This window comes from Aquila chrysaetos, chromosome 10, assembly GCF_900496995.4.
Source record: "Aquila chrysaetos chrysaetos chromosome 10, bAquChr1.4, whole genome shotgun sequence".
Taxonomy (NCBI): domain Eukaryota; kingdom Metazoa; phylum Chordata; class Aves; order Accipitriformes; family Accipitridae; genus Aquila; species Aquila chrysaetos.
This window is the reverse complement of record NC_044013.1, coordinates 21426556-21452095: the sequence shown is the minus strand read 5'-3', so window position 1 is coordinate 21452095 and position 25540 is coordinate 21426556. Positions and strand designations below refer to the sequence as shown.

The 25540-nt window shown below is 44.9% G+C and overlaps 1 protein-coding gene across 1 annotated transcript in view; it reads right to left on the bottom strand.

Moving 5' to 3' along the window:
* Positions 1 to 24893, bottom strand: part of EPHA4 (EPH receptor A4) — a 108770-nt gene extending 83877 nt beyond the window's left edge. The window contains exons 1-3 of the mRNA XM_030028560.1: positions 24724 to 24893; positions 23638 to 23705; positions 18523 to 19186 (exon numbers count right to left, since the gene is read on the bottom strand). Coding sequence (XP_029884420.1) covers positions 18523 to 19186; positions 23638 to 23705; positions 24724 to 24814 — 823 coding nt within the window. The 5' untranslated portion in view covers positions 24815 to 24893. The remainder of the gene's footprint in view (positions 1 to 18522; positions 19187 to 23637; positions 23706 to 24723) is intronic.
* Positions 24894 to 25540: the final 647 nt, after the last annotated feature.

Here is a 25540-nt window from a genome sequence, read left to right as displayed (position 1 = left end):
CACTCTCATCTTAGAGTTAAAGCACATCCTTCTTGGCAGTGAGAAAAACCTGGAACGATGCCCTAAATATACTCCAGTGGGTTTAAAAAACAAACAAACAAACAAACAAACAAACAAACATCTCCACTCATTCCCTCCCCCCCCCCCCCCACCCCCCCACCCCACAGAAGGGAAAGAACAGGATGTAAACTCCCAATTTCTGCATTTTAAACCTGTCTCATTACTGGGAGGACAGCCCTCCTCCCTCCATCCTCCCTCCTGCATTGGCAATAGTAATACTGCTTCCAACTTGTGATTCAGACTTAGAAGATCATTCTCATTCTACACTTGTACCCAGCTGAAAAGTTTCAAAGATGTTATAAGACTCAATACAATAAAACAACTGTCCTTGGTTTCCCAGATAACAAGCAAGGCTTTTTTAGCGTTTAAAATAATCAATATGCATGCCATGCATATTTAAAGCCATCTTTGTATCGTTTCTTTATAAAGACAACTTTGGCCCTCACAAAAGAGGCTGTTCATGGTCTTAGGTAATGCAGAGTATATTAACTGAGCAATACCTCACTCTTATTTTGGAAGGCTAATTCAGACAGACCCCGGCTCTCACTGCACTGACTGGTCACTTGCTGACTCTCCAGAGGGGTGGCAGTGAATTAGGAACACAACAGCATGTCTGCAAGGTGAATTTCAAGCGTGCTTGGGTGTCACAGTATGGCTTGAGCAGTGCCCCCAAACCACAAAATCTGATGGGGTGAGATTTAACAACCAAGTTTACATGCCAGATGTCATCAACAGTTTGGGATCAGCTTTTAACTTCAGATAGAGGAAGAGAGTTCAAAAATTAGCTAGATGCTCCCTGCCAATATCCATCACTAAGCCTCTGCCAGGAATGAAGCAGCTATTATGCATTGCTTATGCAGCTCATATCAAAGTTAGCCCTCGAACTCATGATATTAAAGAGTCCATGCTACATAGTAATTTGGGACACCACCTGCCTTCAGAAAAAGCAAGCAGGTATGCTTAAGCAAATGGAAGAGCCCATGAATCAGAAACCTCCACAGCTTGGGTTTGAACAGAGGAGCTCAAAGCAGCCGAGGATTTGCATGAATGCCACTGCACCCTTCCCTCCCCCTCACCTGAGGCCCTCCCTGAGGCTGTGCCCTGAGCAATGCCTGGAGGAAGGCTGAGGAGGGAAAGTCGAGCATGGCTCAAGCACCACCCTGCAGTACCAGCAACTGAAGGAAGCAGAGCCGTACCCCTCTGAAGTCAGAAGCTGCTCAAGAAGCCCATGGCTCCAGGACTAAAGGAGGCAGCCTCAGGCTTCTTCTGATGTGTGCTCATCGGCACCAGCGGCTTCTCAGGACCACAAAACCTACCAAGGGCCCCTGCCTCCTTCTTTACTCTTGGGAGTGCAGGTGTTGACTCAGCAAGGCTCGGGGCGCTTCAGGCTGAGGACAGCCTCATGGGAAGAAGCAGGTTTCTACGGCACTTCCAAATCACTTTTTAGTAATGCCTCGTCCATAGCCCCGCTCCTTTCCTTCCCTTCAGTATCTTCCAGACCAGGCTCGGTGTTAGTCAAATACCTTTGCTATCCTTAACAGTTTAAGTACCTCAATTTGCTCACCTTATTTTGTCCCAGTACAGCCAGCAGCTACGTAATAGGGCTTACAACATTATGTCCCCTCATACATTCACCCTTACTTTGTCTTCCCTCTTTCTCAAAAAGAAACTTCGTTAAATCACCACAAAACAAACGGAGAGAACCAGAAAGACACTTCGTTCCGTTAAACGCTTTCCGCTGACAACAGACAAATATTTTTGGTGACTTAACGTTTCTAAGAGTTGAGCCATCGCATGTCAGTCTACAAAAGACCACACTCAGTTTTTGATTATTTATGTGCTTCTTTCTTACACACGCAAACAGATGCGCAGGAATTCAGAGAGAAGCTCCCACTCGATCAAAGCCGGCACCTCGTTGGGCGGCGAGCTTCCTGCTGGCCTGGCACTCGCCCAGCCGGTGAGCACTGCCACCGCGGCTCAGGTGAGGGCTTTCGGCACCGGCACCTCCACTCCGCCGACACGTCCTTTCTCAACGCTTGGCACTGCTGCTGTTGACCCCAGCCCTTATTCCCTGCTACTCCCTCCCTGTTGCAATGACATTCCGGGCAAGAGCTTTAAGTAACAGCCTAGGGTATGAAAAAAGAGTGACTAATGCTTTACATTTCTAGTCATACACGGTGATCTCCTCACAGGCAACAGCGCTGAGGAGCCCTTCCTACAATACTCTATTTAGCTGACTTTTTCTGTGGAAAGGTGTTCCTAATCATATCTTAGGGCAATTAGAAACCCAAATTGTTTTTCCCTTTCTCCTCCCAGTCACCAGATGGCTGTGCCCTTGAAGTAAAGCCGACACAGCCACCATGCAGCAGGACAGGTAGGGCCACCTGCCCCAGGGAGCGAGGAAGCAGAAAGGGCTGAAGGTCCTCGGCACAAATCCCCAGGGGATGCAACGTCAGCTGAACCTGCTGGGATTCGGCAGGATTGCCCTGCAAACGAGAGCTCAGGCAGAAACGGCTGGGTCAGAAAAGGTTGAAACTAAAGAGGTAAGCAAGAAAGACTGACTTTTAAATGGGGAAGAGCATCACAGTGGTCAGGGCAGGTGACAACTTGAGATGTCAATATGCTGCCCCTGTAAGCATTTGGTGTTTTTCAGACAGGGTTAACTGGACCGGTACTAGGGGAGAAAGCACCTTCACACCCCTCACATGATAAGAGTGAGGTCCTAATATCAGGTAAACAGGGCGACTGTAAACTTGTCGTATTTTATTGCTCTGGTATTGCAGAATAACACTTTCAGACTCCTGTGAGAACACTACAATAGTCTTTGAGTTAAGAAACTTTAAAATGGTAGTACTAAAACCAGTAGGATCTCTCAGCTAAAAAATACACTTCCAGTTTATTAAAAACTAAACCCCTGTGATTTGCTAGCACTCACATAACTCTAAAGAGTAATCCTTCTCTAGCACTTCACTAAGTTTACACGAGCAAACAAAATGAGTGTTGTAGGTTGAAGTTACTCTTTCATCTGGTAAATAATCCATACCAAATTCAGGTTCAATTACAGTATTTAAATTTATGACATCTACAGTGCTGTAACAAGTTAGTGACAAATGCCAGTTTCATATAGAAAACATGCATTAACATGCAACAAGCTACGAAAAAGAAAAATCAATTGGCTCTATCCAGATGTATCAAAACGTACTTTGGCAGTTTTATACAGTCTTTTCATTTATTGACAAATACATTTGATTGCAGTTCTAGTTTCTATGAACAACCCACTATTACAAAGAAATTTCTAGTTTGGTATACTGAAAAGTAAAATTCGCTTTACTGATATTTGTATGTGCACACTTCCATGCATATTCACAAATGCAGTCATCGTCACTGCTGAAATTTCATTTGCATGCAAAATACCTCTGGTGCAAATTACCAATAACATAAGGGAGCCCATGAAATGTTAAAGACTTCAAAGGATGAGAGAAAAACTATTTGCATTTTGGGCCTGATCCAAAGCACATTAAAGTCAAGAGGAGTCTTTCCATTGGCCACAACAGATGTTCTGACTTGAGGAAGTTTTGATGCAACTTATTGACATAACACTAGACCAGCAAGACCACAAAACCCACTTTCTGAAGAAACCAAAAGTTAACTTTGCTAAATACTGATTTACTGCTTTTCATCATGGCAGTTGTCAGCTTCTCCTGGGACAGTCTTTGCTGCCTCTCCTGCCATCTGCAGCACATCTTTCTGTTACGATACCCCACATTCACTCCAGTTTTTACACCTACACATTCTTCTCTTTTGTTGATAGCTTTTAAATTCTTTCTCACTCTGCAAATACTTAACTTTGTAACAGTGTTATTTAATTCCACTAAAGTGACTTATGAGACAAGTACCTATAAAGGGCAATATAAGAACTGCCAAAGTATTTTTGACTGATTGCTACCTATAGAGCATACAGATATCAACTGCTTCCAGTCTTTGAAAAACTGCTAGTGGTTCTCACAACAGAAGTAAACTGCTAGCTGCTCTTGTCAATTTGAGAATAATTAGCTTAATCAATATTGCTTCAGCAATCTCTGTTCTATTCCATCAATGTTTTAGCGCAACTTTTCATTCAGCCTTAACATAATGATGCCTTCTACACCAGAGCAGAAAAAAAACCTGTTCATGTAAAGCAATGGGAAGCACGATGGGTAAAAGGAAACAAGTGACTGGACTTGCAACAGTGCAGGTACCAGGTAGAGAAATAATAGCAAGTTTATTTAAATAAGCTTGAATAATTTATCCCATTTAGAAAGGAACATTTTTCCTGGCATGACCCAAAAAGAAAGGAACTAGTAAAAGTAGCATTTCTCTAGCACAAACGTTATTAACAAATGCCATATCTATTCTATGCCACATTCTATGTGTCACCAGAAAGCAAAATCAAACTCACTGCAATAGAACAAAAAAAAATGTGCTAGGACATAGTGTACATTTTTCTTCCTTTCTATACTTCAAAGTCATAAGCACTCCTCATATTTCATGGTAAAAGGTTTTATTTCTTGGTTCCTGCAGCTCAGGTAATGATATCGTAACTCAAAGGTGGTGCAAGGCTCACTATAGCTCTGACCTCGTAAACAATTTTAACATCCCTTCTCCGCATCCCAACAGATATAGGACTGCACCTGAGCAGCCACTATCTCCTCAGTAGGTACCTGTTTATTCAACTTGTAAGTGAGCACATGTGCTGCATATTAAAACCAACCTGGATGCAAAGTGAAGGTTTCTGTCTGCATGAGGGAGGCCATCTTTCAACAAGCCGAGATAAATTTGCCAAATATCTGAGGTGCGTGGGAGGGAACGTGAAATTAAGCCAAAACACAGCACAGACTCACAAAGCAAGGCGCACAGCACCGCATCTGCTACACACATCTACTCTGGGCTTCTTGAAGTGTTAGAGCCGGCGCGCCGTTTCAGAGCGATGAAAGCAGTACTGCTGCAAACGAGGGCGGAGGAAGGACCCAGACGGAAGCAGCACTTCTGCTTGCCTTTCTGGGCGAGCCAGTAACAGGCAGAGCTCCTCGTGGTTGCTCCACAGCATCCTTGCCATACCACATCGCTACCACGGGCTCAGATAAGGAGGGAACACTAAGGCCAGTAAAATGGAGCTACGAACCTCAAACCTCGTATGTGGAACCACGATCCTTTGGAAAAGCCAGGGCCTGTTCAGTGTCACTCTGGCTCTGCAGGGGACTGGAACAAACTGATAGAGAGGTATCCAAGATGTCTAAAGAGGGTTCCGGTTAGCTGAAATTAGTTGGTTAGCCAACTGGAAAACTGAAATGCAGGGAAAGTTCTCTAGCAGCCAAGAGACCTCTTGGGGAGAAAGAGGTCAGGAAACTGCACAATCAAGTCTCTATTTCTAGATCAGACCTCGAGAGCTACCTTACAGATGTAAGACAATGGTGATCCCATGGCAACTGTGAAAAAGCATTTACCACAAGAGATGAGGCTGGAGATGACCCCAGTTAGTCTACTCCCCTGCCCCACAGGAGGATAACCTGTACTTAAACCATGCTACTAGATGTCTAACTAACTTATTCTGAAAATCCTCCAATGCAGAGATTCCCCCACATCCCCAGGCAATCTGCACTGGCACTACAGATCTCTGTGATTATGAATTTTTTTCTCCCCCCTTGGGTCTACCCTAACCTTCTCTTTTTGCAATTTAAGCCCATTATTTCCTGCCCTGTCACCAGGTCCATCTTTACAGCCAACTTGTACACACACCTCTGGTTAAAGAAGAAAGGTGAAAGACATTTCAAGGTATCTTCAACTCTAAGCAAGTCCAAACTTTGAACTCCTTAAAGTGAGCTGGACAGTAAATGCTAACATAGGCAGCAGGTATGCCTTAGTCTCTTAAGCCTGCATGAGGACTATGAATCCATTAATCAAGGTCTGGACTAGTTAAAAAGACACCGCCTAGTATTTCAATTATTTCCTTCTGGAATAAGGCCAAAATACACTAGCTGATGTGAATAGGTACAACAGAATCCACTACTTTCTGAAAAACCTCTTTGAGGAACAAATTGAAAAGTGCTCTCTTAAAGGAAGTTTATTTCCCCTTATCACATGTACTTATTTGTAATTGAAGGTCTGCTTGCAAGATTCATGATGCTGAGCTCAGGGCAATAAACAATTTATTTTGAGAAATCACATACAGACTGAATGAAGATAGAGGAATTACAAGCTAATACAGAAAGAAGAGGCAGGTCAAATCAGCACTGAGCTATCTTGGTAGTACTTCTATAGAGCATCAGTAATGCTTAATAAAATTAATTTTATACCAGGCTTCTTGTTCTTCAGAAGGTTTTTAGTAAAAAAACAACAAAGTATCTAGAAGAGGACAGGGGTTATTCTCCAAAACCAGCTGTGAGGTCTGATTTCCTATTTCTTTGGCACAACTCACCCATAGCCTCACCACCGTGGCTGACAACTTCCCTGTACAGAATCAATCAGGGCAGTGGCACCAACCAGATCCAAGCCTCCAGACTGTGGAAAAACTCCTGGTAAACATTAAAAGCCTTTTTCTGATACCTGCCAACACTATGGCTGGGGAGAGGAGGAGCTTTCATCTTTTTCATCATAAAAAGCACTAGGTAAATTGCCAGAGTATCACATTTCCATATTTGCTTTATATTATTTTATAATGGGCAAATTCAGCCCTCCGCTATACTTCGACAACCCCTACCAACTCTGTCCAAGTGACCTAAGTGTAATATGTGACCCAATTGCATTTTAAAGCCCAAATAAGGTTCTTGGACTCCAAGCTGAGGCAGGCAACTTTTTTCTTTGCCCTACCCACAAGCCCCTGTGACACAATACTTCTGACATATTGCAAATTTCTGAAGAGTTATTCCTTCCAAACAAGTATCTTCCTTGTTATTTAGCTGGGCTGAAGGGCAGTTCACCATCATTTATGCCAGAGGCACAGAGACAAGAGAAGAGCAATTACTCAGCATTTGTTAAAACAAAGGCCTCGCCTTTAATAATTGCACAGTCACATTTCTTTGCGCAGGGTCAACCAGAACTCCAGAAGGGAGACTTGCTGATTGACACAAATATGTTTGTATTTCGAAGGGCAAACTACAAAGTCAAATAAAAGGCAGTGTTTGCACAAGAGTTAACTTAGCTATTTGGCATTCTCAAAGAGCTCAACAATCCCACGGAAAATTGTCTCTCCTTTGCTCTGCTACAGTACATTTTTAACTCGAACTTTAATACAGGTGTACGAAGAGGTCACATTACCATGATCCCTGCAGAAGGCTAGCTAAACGCACAACCACAAGAAAGAGGAGTTAATAGCGACTTTTAAGGCAGCAAAGCAATACGGTGGGCAGAGCTCCTCCCCCCTAGTATCCCCACAGTAGGCTGGCAGCTGCTAAAAACTCAGCACAAGTTAGAGCTACAGGGGTCCTCTGATTGCATGGAAGGACAAACCAATGTCCAACCAAATAGGAAAGACAGAGAGGACACCTCCTTTCCCATACTGTCATACCCCAATTGCAGTTCATCTTAAACTAAAAGGACCAGCTCTGCACAGTGACTGTTCCAGTTCAGCCTAGCGGGAAGGAGATGCAATACTTAGTAAGGCCACATACTGCTCTTGAGACTGCACCATTCCTGTTAAGACAAGGGCAGTTCCCTGCAGTGCTGGATCAGACCCATGGTGCATCTCCTTCAGCCTCCATCAGAGCCAGTGCTGCTCTTCCACAGTGGACAGACAACGTCTCCTGCCCCTTTCTGCAGCCAGCCAGCTGCCCTCCTTGGCAATGCCGTGGCCATGCTCCTTTCCCTTCTGCTGCCGCTCCACACTCTACTGCAAGTGACTGTAGGTGGATTTTGTTCTCCTTTCTCTCACAAATCAAAGTGCTCTATCTATCCTAAAGCTATAAATGGGTGCTTTCACAGTGCCCACAACCCTTTGAGCTCACTTTCCCAAGCTATTGGGTGTGTTGAATTCAAGGTTACCAAGTACATTAATTCTGGATACATTAAAACAGGGTACACGTTGCATGTCTTCAAAGAGCCACCGAGAACTTTAAGGTGAATCAACTAAATGGATAAAGGATCTGTACATGGGTAGATTCAGCCAAAAATAATGGAAATAGTCTTGCGGGTGATTAGCGATGCACCTTAAGTTATACACACTGACTTCACCTCTTTAGCTGACTCCTTTCAACTTTCCTCCCCACATAGACAGGCCTTTGAACCTCAAAGCATTACAAAACAGTGTACATTATCAGCCACATCTATAGGTATGCATGCATACCCAGCACCCACTGAAGTATCATGTCCAAGTATTGGATCCAGTATTTTAATCTTGTATGGATTTTCAGAAGCAGTCCAAATTTGGGTAAGCCTGACAGAACTGTGTCTGGGATTAGCACAGGCAGACAGTTCCTAATGTGCCATGGAAATGACTTCAGCAACAAACTGCAAAAAAAGTTCTTTCACATTAAAGTGTAACTATTGCTACTCTGAGATTAAATATTACCTGGAAAGTACTCTCATTAACTGCACAGTCCTTGATTAATGAGCAGGTGGAGTGCATATAGGGACCTGGTCTTGATTTCAGCTGTCTTATTAGCTCTACCCTGCACACTTTTGATCACCACAAAAATAAATGAGGAAATCCAAGAACTAATTATCAGTGGACAAAACGTGTCAACCTAATAACTGTGTTACAGTACTTCAGAGATTAAGAGGAGGTTGGCAGGTGCGCAAGATGCAAACACTGAAGCCACTAAAAAGAAACAGCAACAGATTTCAGCTACCTTCTAGCATCTCTGGTGCACGAGACCACAGGAAGCCTCTCAAGAAATAGTCTCTATTTCAGAATGGCTCCAACGCAATTTTGACTACTGCAATCGTTTGTTCATTGTTTTAACATCGATGGACGCAGGAGGAACGTTCAATGTTAACCCCACTCCCAAGGAGGGGCGGGGGGGCTCCCTCTCCCACCAGGGCACAGACATTGAACACTGTCCAAAGGCCCCAGGGAGGCCTTCGTCACAGAGCACGAGTTTGGCAACAAGAAAGCCAGGGGCAGGGGAGAGCAGCCCACCCAGAGCTCCTGGAGGGTGCCGCTGCAGGTTTGAAGGCGCATAGGCTGGGGCTGCAGACCACGCACTGGGGAAGCCAGAACCATCTTTTCTTCAGTTTGTCGGCAAACACAGTTCTATCTAAGCATCTCCTGCTATACTTATCCAGCAGCCACTGCCCCCAAGCATGTCTGTGAAACAGTAGGGACTACCCACACACCCTCTTTTTAATTTGTGTTTACTTGTCTCTTGAAAAAGCCCAAAGAAATCTTTTACACACACCAGCTAAGTACAACAAAACTGAATACTCCAGCATCTGAAGAGTTCAGGCAACTCATCCTTTACTACTGATCTCCTATTTCTCCCTACACTTTGGTTCTAATCTTCTCCATAATTACACAAGCTGCCTGACCTTTCCAAAGCTATCAATTCCCCCAAATCCATTTTCAAATTGCAATCCTTGAAAGACCCTGGGCACTGGATCAAGGTGTCTCAGCTTGGTGCAACCCCCACCGCTATTGATGGCTTCCCTGAAACACACGGGTACAGCTGGCCAGACCCCGAGCAAGGGTTCCCTGGACCCAGCTCGGGAGGAGAGCAGGCAAGGGGAAGGTATTGATCCGGTCGTTTTAACATGCTAATTTGCCCAGTGGCTCCTTCAGTCATTGCCAGGCTGGACACTTCAAAAGGAAACCATTTTCAAAGCACTGATGTCTTTTTCAACTGCAGAAAACACTTAAAACTGAAAACAAATGAATTCAAGCACCAAGTTCACAGAAGCCTGGTCGGTATTCTTCAGCTCCCCAGACAGAGATGTTTGATGTATGGAAAGACAGACTTGTTAATTAATGCTATTAAAATGTGGCCTGGCAAAAAGCCTCTGGGATTTAAAATGAGAAAATCCACACCCTTTAAGTGCACACTTTATATTAAAGATAGCCTGTATTAATATCAAAAAAATTCAGCCATAACTTCTTGAAGTGTTCCACTGATTTCCCCCACCGCCACTTCTCAGAAGTAAAACGTAGTTAAAATTAAATTTCTGTAATTCAATTTCTATAATTCAGCACCAACACTGGAGAACATTTGGACCTTTCTTAGCATTGATAATGGGGAAAATAAAGCCAATTGTTCAATCCCTTCAGACTGCTGAGAACGCACAGCAAAGACCAGACAAAACCCTTGGTGTGACAGAGGCATTATTAAAATATTTCAGAAAGCAGCAGCGTTATTGACTAACGCCTTTGCTACCAACACACAGTCTTCAAATCACTGCCTAATACAATGTGAGGAATGGATACAATGACAGGATTTAATTAACAGTCTGTGGAAGTACTGAAATATGTTACACACGCAAGATTTGCAAACAGAACAGAAATCAACTGAGTGTTTTGCATCCATGTTTGTGGCTCACATCAGGCTTCTAGCGAAACTGGAGACGAGCTGTGAAAACCAGGAGTGCTCTCCAAGCTAAGGGAGATAATGAGTTGTAGCTCTGACCCACAGCATCTTACCCTGCTTTCAACGATTAAGGAGCCAAAAACCTGAATTTCCCTTCAAGCACGTCTCTGTTTCCAAGGCTAAAGTCAGCCTTGGTCAGCAAGCAAGAAGAACTGAACCCAGAAGAAGGAAGAGCCTCAGCCACCAAGCTCAGCCTGCTCCACTGGGCCCTGGCCCAGGGCAGCTGCGACCCACGGAGCCGAGCCCCGGCTGCACCTGCAGCACCAGCCAGCCCCTCCACACTCACCTGCGCCGCGGCAGGAGGGAATCCAGGATGCTGCTGACCTCTAACCCATGGCCCTGGGGACAAAAAGCCCATCAGAATCCACAGGAGAGCGTAGGCAAACAGCAGGGAGCCGACTGTCAACCTGACATTGGCTCTGGAGTGGGCAGCATCATCAGAGCAAACTTATTCACAGAAACAAGGCATGAAGAGATAACACCAGAAAACATGAACAAAATGGAACTTGTTTCCTTGCCACTAAATTGTTAGCTTTATGGGACTTCATGCTGAACAGTATGAAAAAAATCCAATTTGCTTTGAAGCGCATTAGTCTAACATCCTAATTATTGTTTACATTGCCATTTGCCTTCTATTAAGAATTGAATAATTACCCAGCGCTCCATAGTTTAAAAATACAAGCAAACAGGATTATCTGGGTAATTAAGACACTGTACTGCAGCTTTGTACTGTGGCTGTACAAAGTATTCACATATACAAGCAGAAGCAATAGTTATCGATTGCCTTAGTTCAAGTGGTGTTTTAAGGAGTTCCAGCGTGCAAGATGGGTAACTCGTTAGAGAAAGGTGACCAATGCCTTTTGACAAGCGTGGAGAGGAAGAAGCTATCTTACAGCCAGGACACTAGACCGAGTCTTCCCTGTGGTCTCATCTCAGTCACAGACATCCTGTATGCCTCTAGGAAAGTTACCTAGTCTTCCTCCCTCCGTCCTCCAGCCACTGCCGCACAAGAGCATCTCTCCTCCTCCTGCCCAGGAGCCACAGCTTTGCCCAGCCTGCTCAAAGTGCAGCCCCTCTGCAGCTTGTGCATGCTGCACCAGGCCACCAGTAAATACGAGGCCTGTTTCCAAGCACATCTCTTTCAGTGCATTTGTAGAGATGAACTTAGTTTTACAGATTCCTTTAGCGAGATTTAAACCCACCCATCAAAAAAAAAAAAAAACAACAACAACAAAAAACCATAGACCAGCAAACTGAGTTTCCTCTAGGCATCCATGACTAAATGAGCCAAAGCAAATATCAACTGTACAGTATAGCTTTTTTTTTTTTTTTTAAACCTTAATAGCCCATCCACATTGTACTTTAAACAGCATGACCTCCCCTTCTGGGGGACTATTAAGACAAAAGCAAAGTTTTTGCATGTTCCTTTGTTGTTTTAAAGAGCCTTTCCTCCATTTAATTACACCACCAGGTTTCACACTGCTCAGTTTACTACCCCTGTGAAATTACCTTCAAGTTAAACACTAATTGGACATCCAACAAAAATGAAAACCCCCCACAACCTTGTTTTTCCTTCTGGTTTCTTATAGGATATGCCCCAACACAATCAGGGTCCCAATTTCATACTACTGATTTATAAAGACAAAATAAAAAACAGTACTTTAAAGAAGTACAGTAAATTTGTGCAGCATGTGTTCTAACTTCTCAATAAACCTTTCAACAAATCCATTTTGAACAAGCCTGTGTTTGGGGAGCATTTAACGAGCCTCAGCTTTATTTCAAGCCAAAGGCAATTTTAAGTAAAGTTGAAATAAAGAAAAGTTAAAAAGAAAACAAAGCCACTAAAACCTAAAATAAAATAAAATATGGGTTCTTGTGTAATCATGAGGCTTAAGAAAGCAGAACTTTTCTCAAGGATTATTTTCTTTCGATAAATACAGCAGTTCATTTGTGCATGTTCACCCAAGCGCTACCAGCCCCTTTTCCCCTTTGCACCAAACTACAACTGTAGGCCAAGCTCATTTCTGCTGCTAGGCCCGCGAAGTGAGGGGCACTACACCAGGGCTGAGCAGATCAGCTCAACACATAAAAAAATGTCATAAAATGTAGTGCTTTTTGATGCACGTGCATGTGTGCACACTTATAGCACAGGGGGATCCCACCTCCCAAAACAGTCGTTCCCCTAGTTGAGGTTGTAGCTACAGAAGGGCTTCATGGTCACCGGTGAACACCTAGAGGAGATGATGCCCAAGGGCCTGCAGCCCCACCAGGCATGAGAAATGGCACTCCCTGCATCTCCAACCATCATTTTACAAACAAGGCCAGGATTTCAGAGCATAGCACCTTCCCACATGCCCACTTGAAGCAGGCAAGTGGGCTGCAGAGACTGGGGAAGGAGTGAGAGTCATAGGCAAGAGGAGACCTCAAGACACAAGGAGCACACTGTGCAAATATTACACTATCTCTTAAACAAAGAGATCAAAAAAAAAAAAATCAAAACAGGAACCATGTGCATAAAATCCAAATCTTTGAGCCCTGCATAAACAGGAGATTTTGGCTGGCACTTCCAAAGGAAGCTCTTATCTCCTTTGTGAAATGGGGAAATGGGTGTGCTACTTTGCATGAGGGTGTATACAAAAAAGATGTAAATGAGGAATTTGCTGCATGCAAAAGGCAAAGCGGCCAACAGCTGCCAAGCCCCATTCACAAGGAGAGCTTCCTTAGTCTCCAGCAGGAGGAAAGAGAAGGGAACCAACATGTTTGCTTCCCAGGGAGGTGAAGCAGGCTCTGAATATTCATAAAATGGCCATTTAGTCATGGGAGTGTTAATTGTCTCTGATTCACAAAACTGTGTGACCTCACCTGCTCCCCACAACATGTCAAGAGGATGTGGCATAATGGGACGAAACCAGATAAGATATTTATCTCACAGGTTTGGGGGGCTTTTTGATGCAGTCTCAAAAGACTGAAGTGTACTGCTGAGCATTTCTTTAATCACTTCTCACAAGCACAACAGAGACCAAGCTCAGCGGAGCATATTATTAGACAAATAATAACCCTTACCCAGCCAAGATCTAAATACTAAAGTCATCACACACAAGATGAGTTGTCTGGAAAGTTTTGGGTTGTCTTTTAAAAAAAAAAACCAACAAAAAACACACACACACTTTTGTTTTTAAAGAACACACAAAAAACAGAAGACAGTCTATATGCCCCACAAAAGACTACCCAGTCCTGCCATGAAATTCATACCACCACAACATCTCATCTGGCTTTGATTCTGAGGACCGTGCTTTTTACTGGTAACACACAGAATAAGGCCCAGATATTGCTCTCCTGTGCAACAGCGCAAATTTTGTCAGGAATTCAGAAGGAAGCAATCCCAGCCTTTCTCCAAGGGATACAGGAAAGGACAATTGCTTGACAACCGCAGCTTGACTTCTGAGGCAGCCAGAGAGGAGAAAAGCAATACAGAGCCTGCAAGGGCATTTAAATGGAGATTTTGAAATGCACCAGGTGGTACAAAAAACACAGAGGGAGCAACCCTTGGAAGATCTATTGAGCTACATGAGAATGTAACATAACCAAATCACTCCTTCAACCAACTAAATTTGGTTCAGACAGACTGTGTTTCAGTACCGCTCCCATGCCCCTCCTGGTAGCTTCCGTCTTCTCAGCTCCTTTTAAAACATAACATGTTGAGTCTGTGCATTTTTTTCCCCCCTGCCAAAAATAATCAACCTGAAAAAAATCTTTCTGAAATCTCAAATCAGTGCAGTCTTAGTCACCCTTCTGATTACCCTTTTGTGCAGCCAGACCGTTCATCAGTGTTATTCTGACAAAAAAGTTTGTCTGACTAAAATGGGAAAGTACACACAAATTATTTCACTTCCCCACCCCTACAGAACCCACCATCCAAAAATCTTATCACAGAAAAAAAAATATATAATTAGACTGTACCCTTCTGATGTAAACTGAACTGCTCTCTCAATGATCACAGCCACTCTTCAAAGCCTCTGAGATAAAAAGAATCTTATCATTCAAATTACTACTTCTTAGGGATGCTCTTATCAAAGTTTGAAGGAAAATTCTAAAGCCAGCAGTGATATGAAACCAGGACTGAGCCGTATTTTAAATGACATTGGATTTTCTGCCAATTGGCCAATTCACAACTCAAAAAAGCAAGTGTAGATGAAGACAAAGCTGTTGGCTCTCATAACCTTTACAATATCACAGTAAAAATCTCAACTGTCTCACATATTTATACTAAATGGCAGGTCTAAAATTGAAATTTGTAATTTCACAGCATCAAAATCATCACAGATGGCTACAGTCTATTGCTTCTTTAATCTGTCTTTTCTCCCTTCCTGCTTGTTTTCCCTCCTCCTGAGTTAAAAAAGATATGCGATTTATCATAAGGAAATCATAACTAAATCCAAACCACATTATATTAATGTGTAACAAAACAATTTACATAACAATGAGGCATACAAGTGAATTTTAAAATTACCTCATGTCTCAACTTTGCCCTAAAGCACTAATTACCTTAGCCTTGAGATGTGCCACTAGTTGGGATACTCATGTTCTATCAAGAATATTCCACATTTATGCTCTCCTAAATGCATAGCCATTAACACAGGAAGTTTGGGCAAGAATAAACAGTAATAACAAAAACAACAGCAAGTTGGGACTTTTTTAGCATCCAGTTCACATGTACAAATTCAGCTGTAAACAAAGAATCAGTGCTTACCTAATATTTCTACTGATCAGGACCAATTTTGCGGAACCACTCCTGTGACACACCTGTGACGCTTCCCAAATAAATACAGATTAAATACTTGGCTTCCTTCTCTTCCTACCCTGGGTTTTTGCATATATACATATACATACGCACACACACGGATGTTCAGTAAGACAATTATTATCAATAAAGTCAGCTTGGAAAAAAAAAAATAGCAGTCAGAGAAAGGAGAGGTTTTTGTCATTATATTCAAACACCTCCATGCCACCAACACATTTTTTTAAAAAATCCTGTTCAAGGTCAGAGAGTTATTAACTCCCACTAGAGGAACCACTTTAGATGTGAAGTGGCTTCCCATTACGCTTCCCACACACACACATCGGAAATTAAGCAAAAGCAGCTCAAAGAAAATGTATTCTTTAAAAAATCAGAAGGTTGAGTGAACTTGAAGCAGCTTTTAGGGCAACCCAAGCACCAACTGGTCTATCCCAGCACTGTGCGGCAGGGGGCAGGTCCCAGGACAGGGAGCTCCGACATCTCCCATGGATCTCCCAACAAGTGCAAAGCCCCAATCCACTGGCCTAAACTATTTCTGCCCACCAAGCTTTTGTCAAACATTTAAGATCTTAATCAATCCTAACTCTGACCCTAGGATCACAGAGGAAGATGGATGAGGAAGCGGACAACCTCTGACCTTTCCTTGTATTTGTCCTGCCACAGTCAACCTATTGAAAAACAATTGAGGTGGAACCTGCTCACCAGCTCCAGTCCCAGCCCTGCAGTCTTTCACAGCCTTTCCCAAACTCAAAGTCTCTCCCCCCGCCCCCAATCCTCTGTACCAAAACCACAGGAATCCTCCTCACTTCATCCTCCTCCTCCTCCCCTCCAAAAACCTGCTGGAGCAGAATGTTTGCTGAACTATGAAGTTAAGTGGGCTAAGAAAAGGGGAAGCCTCATTCAGCAGTGTCAAAGGCCAAACTGCTTTAACGGCCTCGCTGGAAACCAGAGAGCAAGCTGCATAGTTCTGGTAAACTTCATGAATTCATGAAGAGGAGGTTCCCAGTAAACTGTTCTGGCTGGAAAATGGCAAATGTGAGAAAAGGAAACCACAAATAACCGCTGATGAAATGGGTTTAGCACTTTCAAATTACATGCTGGCTCAAATCCTCTCAAAATGACTACTACAGGCCAACTTCACCCTGGAGAGCCCAGGAGACAGAACATTTCTATCTCCTTTGTAAATATGGGACCACCTGATCTTCCTTTTACTTGGGAAGCAGAGAACTGGGTTTCCTGAGCCCAGGCTTCCCTGGGTGCAGCTGAGAGCTGGTATGTAAGCTGACATTCATCCTCAAGGTCTGGTCCAACACCACAAAAATAAATTTAAAAAGCATCCAACTATCACCACTGCCCACCAGCAAAACCTCAAGAGATTTCCCTTGAACAACACAGGATTTGTTAGGCAATTAGCTAATCATGTCTGGGCCACTGACACTGAAAAATGGTAGGTGCGTGTCAGAGTGACCCAGTACTGATCTAATAGGCCTTAGGAGAAGGCGGAGTAATCTCTGTGCGATAAACCCAAGATGCTTCCCCCCCCCATTCACTTCCTCCTCTCAGAACCCAGGCTGTAAAGGTGTCAAGCAGCTTTGCCCAGAAGTTAGAGCTATTAGAAAGTAACAGCATCTCCCCAGCCACCAATGGCTCTCCCCAGCAGCACCCAGTCAGTACCACAGCCACAGGTTCGCATGTTTAATGATACACAGGTTTTCATGGTTTCATCTCGCAGGATTTCAAAAAGAAGAAAGAGGAATTTACCCCAGGCAGGATGCCCCGTCATCATGCCGCTCATCTTTCAGGTCTCTCTACAGCCCATGGTAATTTTGTTGCCAATACAGCACACTTAGGCTTTTTCCACATAGCAGAAACACTAGAAATTAAGGCTGAAGTTTATACTTTGCGCTTCTTTCCTGCCAAAGCTTATTTCAATGCATAATAATGAACTTCATATTGACTGTAAATTATCATTTAAAAGAAATTAAGTAGGACATTCAAAAGACACTGTTCTCTTAGGAGTCTAGCACAAAACCAATCACTTACTTGCTCTGCTATCTTGTTCTTAGTCTCAAAATGAAAAAAAAAAAAATTACCTAGTGAAAAACACAGCAAAAAGATGTGAAGCAAAGACATCTGGCTCTAAAGAACCTTTTCCAAAAACATGGTTCCAAATCCACTAAGGAGTTGAGCACCTTCAATTCAGCACCCAGCAAAATTAAGCCCACTGACCTGTGCAAGAATCCATTTAAGTTTGATCTTAATTTATGCTTACATGAGCAAGAGTTTAGAAGAAGCTGAGGCTAAAGATATTTTATTTATAAACTCCCTTCTCTCCTTCCCTAACCTTTTACAACTTCTTTTTCCAGAGAGGGGAGGTGAAGAAAACATAGGTATTGAGGTTTTTTCTTTTTAGGATAATCTGTCTTTTATACAAACTTTAATCCCTAATTCTGCAGCACACAGGATGGTGTGTGTGGGAGGGTGGGGTGGAGACTTTTAGCATTTCTAAGAGTATCCTAGCACCTCTATTATTAAGCTAACAATGGAGACCCTCTGAGAAATGAAAATATTTAACAAAGGCAGCAGTGTCAAATATCAAAGGGTATTTAGTGCTAAAAATTTGCAACAAGTAAAACACCAAAGACCTCCCCTTCCCAAAGTGGGAAAGTAATCCAGCTAAAACTCCTGTTCCCCCACTCCTGGAGTGGTTCTTACCCCACTGCATTATCCAAAGGAGACTTTGCCAGAATTTCCTGTGCTTAACAAAGCACTTCAGATAAAACTTGAAAGATTTGTCTCTTTAAACAACGGTAGTTCAACTGCACTGTTTTCCAGTCATTCATATTTTGGTGACTATCGTGAGCCAATTCAAATTTAGGCACCTGCTAGAAAATGTGTTTTGCCTTCTGCCTCTTATGGTAGTATCACTTGTCTTGTATTATATAATTCTTAGCCTTGCCACCTGGAGATATTGGACTTCTTCATTAAACCCCTCTGTCCCACCACATCCCACAGGGGCTGCTAATTACTGGCTTTACTCCATTTACTCTCATCTCCGATTCAATTATGCATTCAGCTAAGCCCTAATGAAGAGTACAATACAGCTCATCCTACCTTGGCATTCACCATTACGTTCTTCATAGCCAGCATTGCACAGACAGTTGCCAATGGGCACCAGCCATTCACCATCTGCCCCACAGTACATTTTTGGCACATCCTTCTCTTCCGAGTTGTTGACACAGGAGCCGCGAACCTCCACCAGAGAGGATGTATCAGCTCCAGTAATGGTGTCTGGAAACTGTGCCAAGTTTCGAACTGTCAGCGGGCACTTCTTATAGAAGACACGAACAGACACCAAAGCAATGCAGGCACCGACATCCTGAAAAGCCAAGTAAAATCCTTTCTTGCTGAGTGGTCCCACATCCCGTATCTCTGTATTCAGCTTCATGATCCTGTCACCAATGTCCACCTGGGTGAAGCTCTCATCCGCAGCGATGGTGTCAATCTTGGCAAACTGGCTTTCTCGAATAAAACGCTCCTTATCATTGTTTGATTCATAGTAATAAAGGTTGAAAGTCTCTTTGCAAGTTCCCATGACACCTGGCAGGCTGTTGCAGTCTCTTAGTGTGAACTTGATTTCAATATATACCCTTTGAGCCCCCTCACGGGGAATCCAATCAGTTCGTAACCAATTATTCTGACTGGGCTCCATCACATTGCAGACTTGATAAGTGCGGATCGGAGTGTTCTTCTCATCCATAATGCTTACTTCCTCCCACTGCGAAGAGGGAAAGGGGAAGAAAAATACATGAGTATTAAAAGGAACAACAGAGCTTCACAGCAAGTATAATCTGCACTTTCACAACTAATGTGGTGATTGTATTTTTTCCATTACAGGAAAACAAACAACAAAAATCCCCAGCAGACCAAGCCATAACGAGGACCTCAACTACTTGGACATTAAAAGAAGAATCTGTTCAGGAGAAACAAGCTCCAAATCAAGTAACACCTTGAGGAGCAAGCATGTGTTTTAAAGGCCCTCTGAACCAACCCAGGAATGCTCTATCAACTGAGTATGTTTATTTGCACTACAGTTCAGTCCGCAGGGCCCTGCCTAGATCAGGGCTACACACAGCACTTTACAGATTCATAGTACAGCACTGACACTACAGCGTTTCCTCTGCAGCAGAGGAGGCAGGTAATGCATGGACCCCACCTTGTATGTGGGAATATCAAACAGTGAGATCGCATGACTTAGTCACACAAAAAGCACGGTGCAGAGAGTGTAACATCCACGTTCCTGGCATCACTACCACGCATTTTAAACTCTTAAGCTACCCCTTATTATTTCTCTAAGCTACCAACTACTTTCCTGGGCTAGCAATATCCCAGACACACTCAAATAGTCTTTACCTTGGAGCTGGGCAGAAATAGCTGTCTACAGAGAACTGGATCCTTGACTTGGGTGGCACTTAGAAATGGGACAACAGGTAAGGAGACAACATCATCAGTCTACCAGCAACACTGCCATAACTTTGCTATCCAAACAAAGTTTATTAGCGGGAAGGTGGGAAAAGAAGGAATATTACACATCTTGTACTAGAGGAAATGTCAGGAAATAGCTAAATTCATATTCTCAAAAACCCAAAAAGGTTAGCAGAGAGGGTAAGTGCTAAAAGATCAGGGCAGCAGCATGCTTCAAAACTCAAACCCTCAACTACATCCCTCAAATCAAGTTCAGGCATCTTCAGAAGTGCCAAACTAACCAGCAACATAATTATAAAACAACAATACATGCAATCCAAGGAAAGAAGAGATCTGGCCCTGATCCAGTAGTTCAGCATGATGTACTTAGAAAAGGAAAGCACGCATAATCAACAGTTTCAAAAAAATTGTTTTAAGGATTATCATAGACAAAAGAAGTTTATCACAGTGCTCTCCTGCTAGGGAGAGAAGGGGAAGTAGAGGCATTAGGGACAGATATCTTTCCAGCAAAAAACCCATAGCGCTTCAGTATCAGAAAAATCCTTCTTTAAAAAAAAAATGTATTAGATAATGATATATTGTCTGGGTTTGCAGGCAATACAGTGAAAAAATAGAAAATATAAAATAAAAATAAAAAATAAAATATAAAATTATAAAAATAAAATTATCCTTGGAAAACAGTAGTAACTTTGAAGAGACTTCCCAGAAGTGCTTTTCAGAACTCCTGAAGCCGTGGCTTTGATAAACAGAAGCCGCCTTAACATTAAGGGGCTTCTTTTATAATATCCTGCATTCTTCTCACAAGGGTTGCTCTTATGCAAGTGATTTTTACTTAAAAAGATTCCAGCTTAGCTGAATCCGTTTATAGAATGACAGTAGTTAGCACCATGAGTCACTAGGAGCAGAAAGAATAATATTTTATTTGCTGCCTAGAGATAACTGCAAATTAAGATGAAGGAGAGGGGGAAATCAATACTCAGCATGTCACTCCTTTTCACAGAAAAGGAAAAAATAAATCTTAAGAAGTCATCTATCAATGTAAAGCGTAGCATGGTGTTAGTAAGAAGACAGAGTTGTTTAATTTACAGCTGCCACAGAGCTAGTTTACTGTTACAATATTGTCTTTATAATCCATCACTTTCCATTCTGCTTATCTTCAAACCGTCTACCCTACCTATATTGTGTGTGGTACAAGAGAGAGGAAGCATAGGGAAATAATACTTGTTGATGGGATTTCCTTTACTGCATTTACACAATGGAGGATGCTGCTAGAGGATTCAATAAAGAGACCGCTGAGGTCAACAGACAGACTGCAACTAAATCCAGCAAGTTTCAGATCAGGTTCTCAATACGCCCCGTCTCCTGACAAACACACAAATACATAGAGCTGGGTTTCTTATTTCATAGAGACACGTACACAAAACACACCTAAGTGCATCTTACTACCAGAGTTGAAAATAACTACGGCCCCAAATTTCCAGCTACTGTAAATGATTCGTAACTCTAAGTATGGTGGTCAAAGCTGTAACTTTTTGCTATCAAGCTGAAATTAGCTTTTATAATTCAACTCTTCCCACAGTTTAATGATGCAGAGTAAAACATTTGGGGCACAAAACCTGCTTTTCAACTGTGAAATGCAAGAGTAAATCATTAATTACATTTATAATGCAATTCATTAATTCCTCCAGGGCTACTATATATTTGATTACTGCTAGTCACTGCTAAATGACTGTTTATTTCCAGCCCTTCCTATCCACACAACCCTCCCACCTCACGAACTCTGTGGTATAGATCTAGAAAAATACCTTTTTTAATAGACAATAAGGCACACACAGTTAAAGAAAAACTAGCACTGAAGGACAGAATGTTTCCAGAAAGATAAAGGAGTACATTTCTGCTGCTTGAAATAAATCTACAGCATATGAAGTTAAAACAAATGCTTTCCAAGCACTGTATCTCAGAGACAGACCATGTACTCTTAAATTTTTCACTACTGGCTTAAAAATAGAACACACGTATGTAGGTTTAGTGAAACAAGTCACGTCTACAATAACAGCACACATCTTCTCAAGCTTGCATGGTGCTTTCAGAGAAAACATGAGGGAAGAGGGGAAATCCAACAGCCATTAATAATATACAGCTGTCCTCTGATCATCAATTCTACTATCGACTTACTAAAACTTGTATTTTAGGTCCTGTTTCAATATACAGCATAGATATCCCTTGGAGAGCTGTATGAAAGACCCCATCTCATTAACTAACCTTTCCAGGGTACAGGATTAACAAGGAAGCCCAGCTCTCACCAAGATAGAGCTGTACCTTTCCACGCTGTCAAAAGATAAGGGCAATTGCCTGCAATCAGCAGTGAATGTGCACCACTGGTGCTGCCAGAGGCCTGCCAATCACTTCCCCATCCTTTGAAAAACCAAGTTTCAGGGACAGCACAGTGTGCTCAGGCAGAGCACAAGCCAGGACTGTAGTCAAGTTCACCCAGAACAACAATGGGGAGCAAAACAATCCCCCATTCTCCCATGTTACGGTTATTCAGAGCTTATGCATAATGCATCACTAGCCAACGCAACCTCGGATTCCTTCCACTCACTGCTGTTTCCTTAGCTCTGCTTCTTCTAATTACAAGCGGGAACACACACAAAAAAGTAAATTTGTAGGTTTCCTGAAGAATCCAGGGCTTTGTTGTGCACGGGTCCTGATCTTTCAGCACTCTTACTTTTCAATCAGTTTGACTTAGTTACTTCTGCTTGAGCATACTAAGCTGCTTTACTCATTATATAATGCTAAAAGGATTTGAGATTTTTTTTTTAATATATTAAAGTTCAGTGTGCGCTGCTGGCTTTTTTCTTAAAATTGTTCCCTTTAAGAAAGAAAAAGCCTTCCTAATTGCTTATTTAAAAAAAAAATCCCAAGAGATCGCATGAAGTACAGTCTCACCAGATCCCACCAACTCCAAAGTCCAGTGTTCTCAGGAGTTCCCCACAGAGGCCCTGGGCACCCTGCAGGATGGGGCAGCACAGATGAAGGAGCAGCAAGGTGCCCACCCACTAATATAAAGCTAAGTTAGTAGATAACTTGCCTGCAGCTCACTAAGCAATGGGGCTCTAAGCCCCGGTGATGAATGTGTGAATCTCTTAATGTCATCACATCACCATCGGGCAGTGAATTCAAGCAATCCCCTCTTACAATTGCCTCTTTGAAACGTACATAAAAAGAAACTCCAAGGCATCACCATCAAGTACGGGGTGCTTCAGTTTATCTGTTCAGAGACCAAAACATACGATGTTTACACCCTGAAATAGGACAACCGTCTTGTCACACCAAAAAGTCTATCTTGTCTATTGATCCCTGCTCCTTCATCCAGAAATAGAACAGCAATTCTCCCAGCTGAGATGACCCACAGATATAATAATTACAGTCAAGAATGCCAGTTCAGTCACCAGATCGCATTTCTTGTTGGTATTTCAGTTTTAAATAGGCATCTAAGCCCATGCCTCAACCAATCTCCTAAGTCCGAAACCTCTTTTCTGCCCTTTTGGTTTCCACTTCTTCCGTGACAGAACTATCCAAAGGGAGTATAGAGTTTCTTCAACAAAGAGTAATTCACTTGGTAAGCCAGGGAAGAAATCTGACCTCCTCACCACAATCAACAATAATCGAGCCATTAGGAGAGTCTGAAAGTTACTAATCACCCCCTTTACCCTTTTGATCAGATAGCGGTTTAAAACTTACCCCTCCTTCCAGAGGACTTGCTATCCACCCCAGTTCTCCCTGAACTGATCTGGAATCCAGCAAGGTAACTGCAGAAAGGTACAAATAAAATAGATTAAATTCCAGCTGCCAAAAGGCAATATTAAAATAAATCGTTTACCTGAGCGTTTCCATATGCGTGGAACACGATCGCATCCACCTTCAACTTGAAGTGAAACGTTATTTCCGACTGCGCCAATACCTTAAATAATTTGAAACTCTGCCTGGCTCAGATCTGAGGAATCGCACGTTCGTTCCTCCGCGCGTTAAAGCCGCTCACAGGGCGCAGAGGGAACAGTGAATTCCCCCGACACCTCTGGCAGAAGGCACACAACGGTGCTCCTACTTCAAGGGAAAAAGCGGCAGCCGACGCGCCGGCCGGCCCGGAACGGTGCGCTCCCGCGGCGCCCGGTACGCCGCGTTTTCCGCCGGCTGGCACCGGCGCAACCGCACGTTAGCGAGGAGTGGAAAACTGTTGCCCGTCGGGACCTCGGGAGCGCGGCCTGGCACCGGGAGACCTGGCGGGGGGCCTCCCCGACGGGGCCGGTGCCCCCCGCCCGCCCCGCCGGCGGGCCGCGGGCTTCCCGCGCGGAGCCGCCGCCGATCCGTCCCGCAGGACGGGCTGCGGCACGGCTCCGGGGAAACGGCGCGGAGCCGCCGAGCGCTCCCGGGAGAACCGGTTTAATGAGCCGCCCTCCCGGCTCGGGGCCGCCCCGGCGCGGCGGCGCCGCTCGCGGGAGCGCTGCGCCCCTGCGGGCCGGACCGGCCGAGGGGACCGGCGGCGGGGGGACGCGCGGGGAAGGCGGGGACCGCTCCGCCCCGCGACACCTGTGCGGCCGCCGCGGGCGGCCCCCCGGAGCGCCGCTCGGGCAGGTCGGCGGGGCTGCCGGAGGCCCAGCCACCGGCCGGGGCGGCGCGGTCCCGGCGGCGAGGGCAGAGGCGAGGCGGCGAGGGGACCGTCGCCCGCCGCCCGCCCGGGCGGCGCGGGGGGGACCGAACTTTCCCCCCGACGCCCCGCCGAGGGAACGCGGAGCCCGGCCACGGGACGCGCGCGGCGCGGCACCTCACCTTCGTTGGCGGGGTAGACCCGGGAGCCGGTGACGGCCCCGCAGACGCCGACGAGGAGCGGGAGGAGGGCGCAGAACGGGACCCCGGCCATGCCGCCGCCGCTCCGGCCGCTCTATCCCAGTGGAATAACTGCCTACATGGGGCGCGCGGCGGGCGATAGACATTGCCAAGGGGGCGGGGCGCCGCCTGCCCGTCAGACCCCGCCGCCAATCGCCGCCCGCCCCGCGCCGCGCGACCCGCCCCGCCCCCGCCGCTCGGCGGCGCGGAGCTGGGAGCGGGGCCGGGCGCTGCGCCCGCGGGGGTCTGCGGGGTGGGCCGTCCCCAGCTGGCGGAGCGCGGCGAGCGGCCGCGGTCCCGCCGGGAGGAGGGCGCTCCGCGAGGGCCTTTAGCATTAACAGTGTCCGAGCACAAAAGAACGACAGAAAAAGGAAAAAAAAAAAAAAAGAAAAGAAAAGTTGGGAGCAGCCCTCACGCTCTCCCCCGGTGCCGCGCAGCGGCCCGGGGAGCCGCAGGCGCGCCGCGCAGACGGACCTTCCCCGCGCCGAGCCCGGGGCAGCCCCGGCTCCCGGGAGCCTCCCGCCGCCCCGCCCCGCCGCGGCGCCACCGTTGAGCAACAGCGCCACCTGGCGGGGGCGGCGCGGCCGGCGCGCCCCTCGGCGCCCGGTGCCCCGGGGGGAGGGGAGGGCGCTGGGCTCGGCGGGCGGCGGCGGTCCCCGCCGGGAAACGGTTTTCCCAGCAACGCCGGGGGAGAAGCGGGCGGCTCAGGCGGAGCGGCAGCAACGCCCGGCGGAGCTTCCCCGGCCGCAGCGGCAGAGGA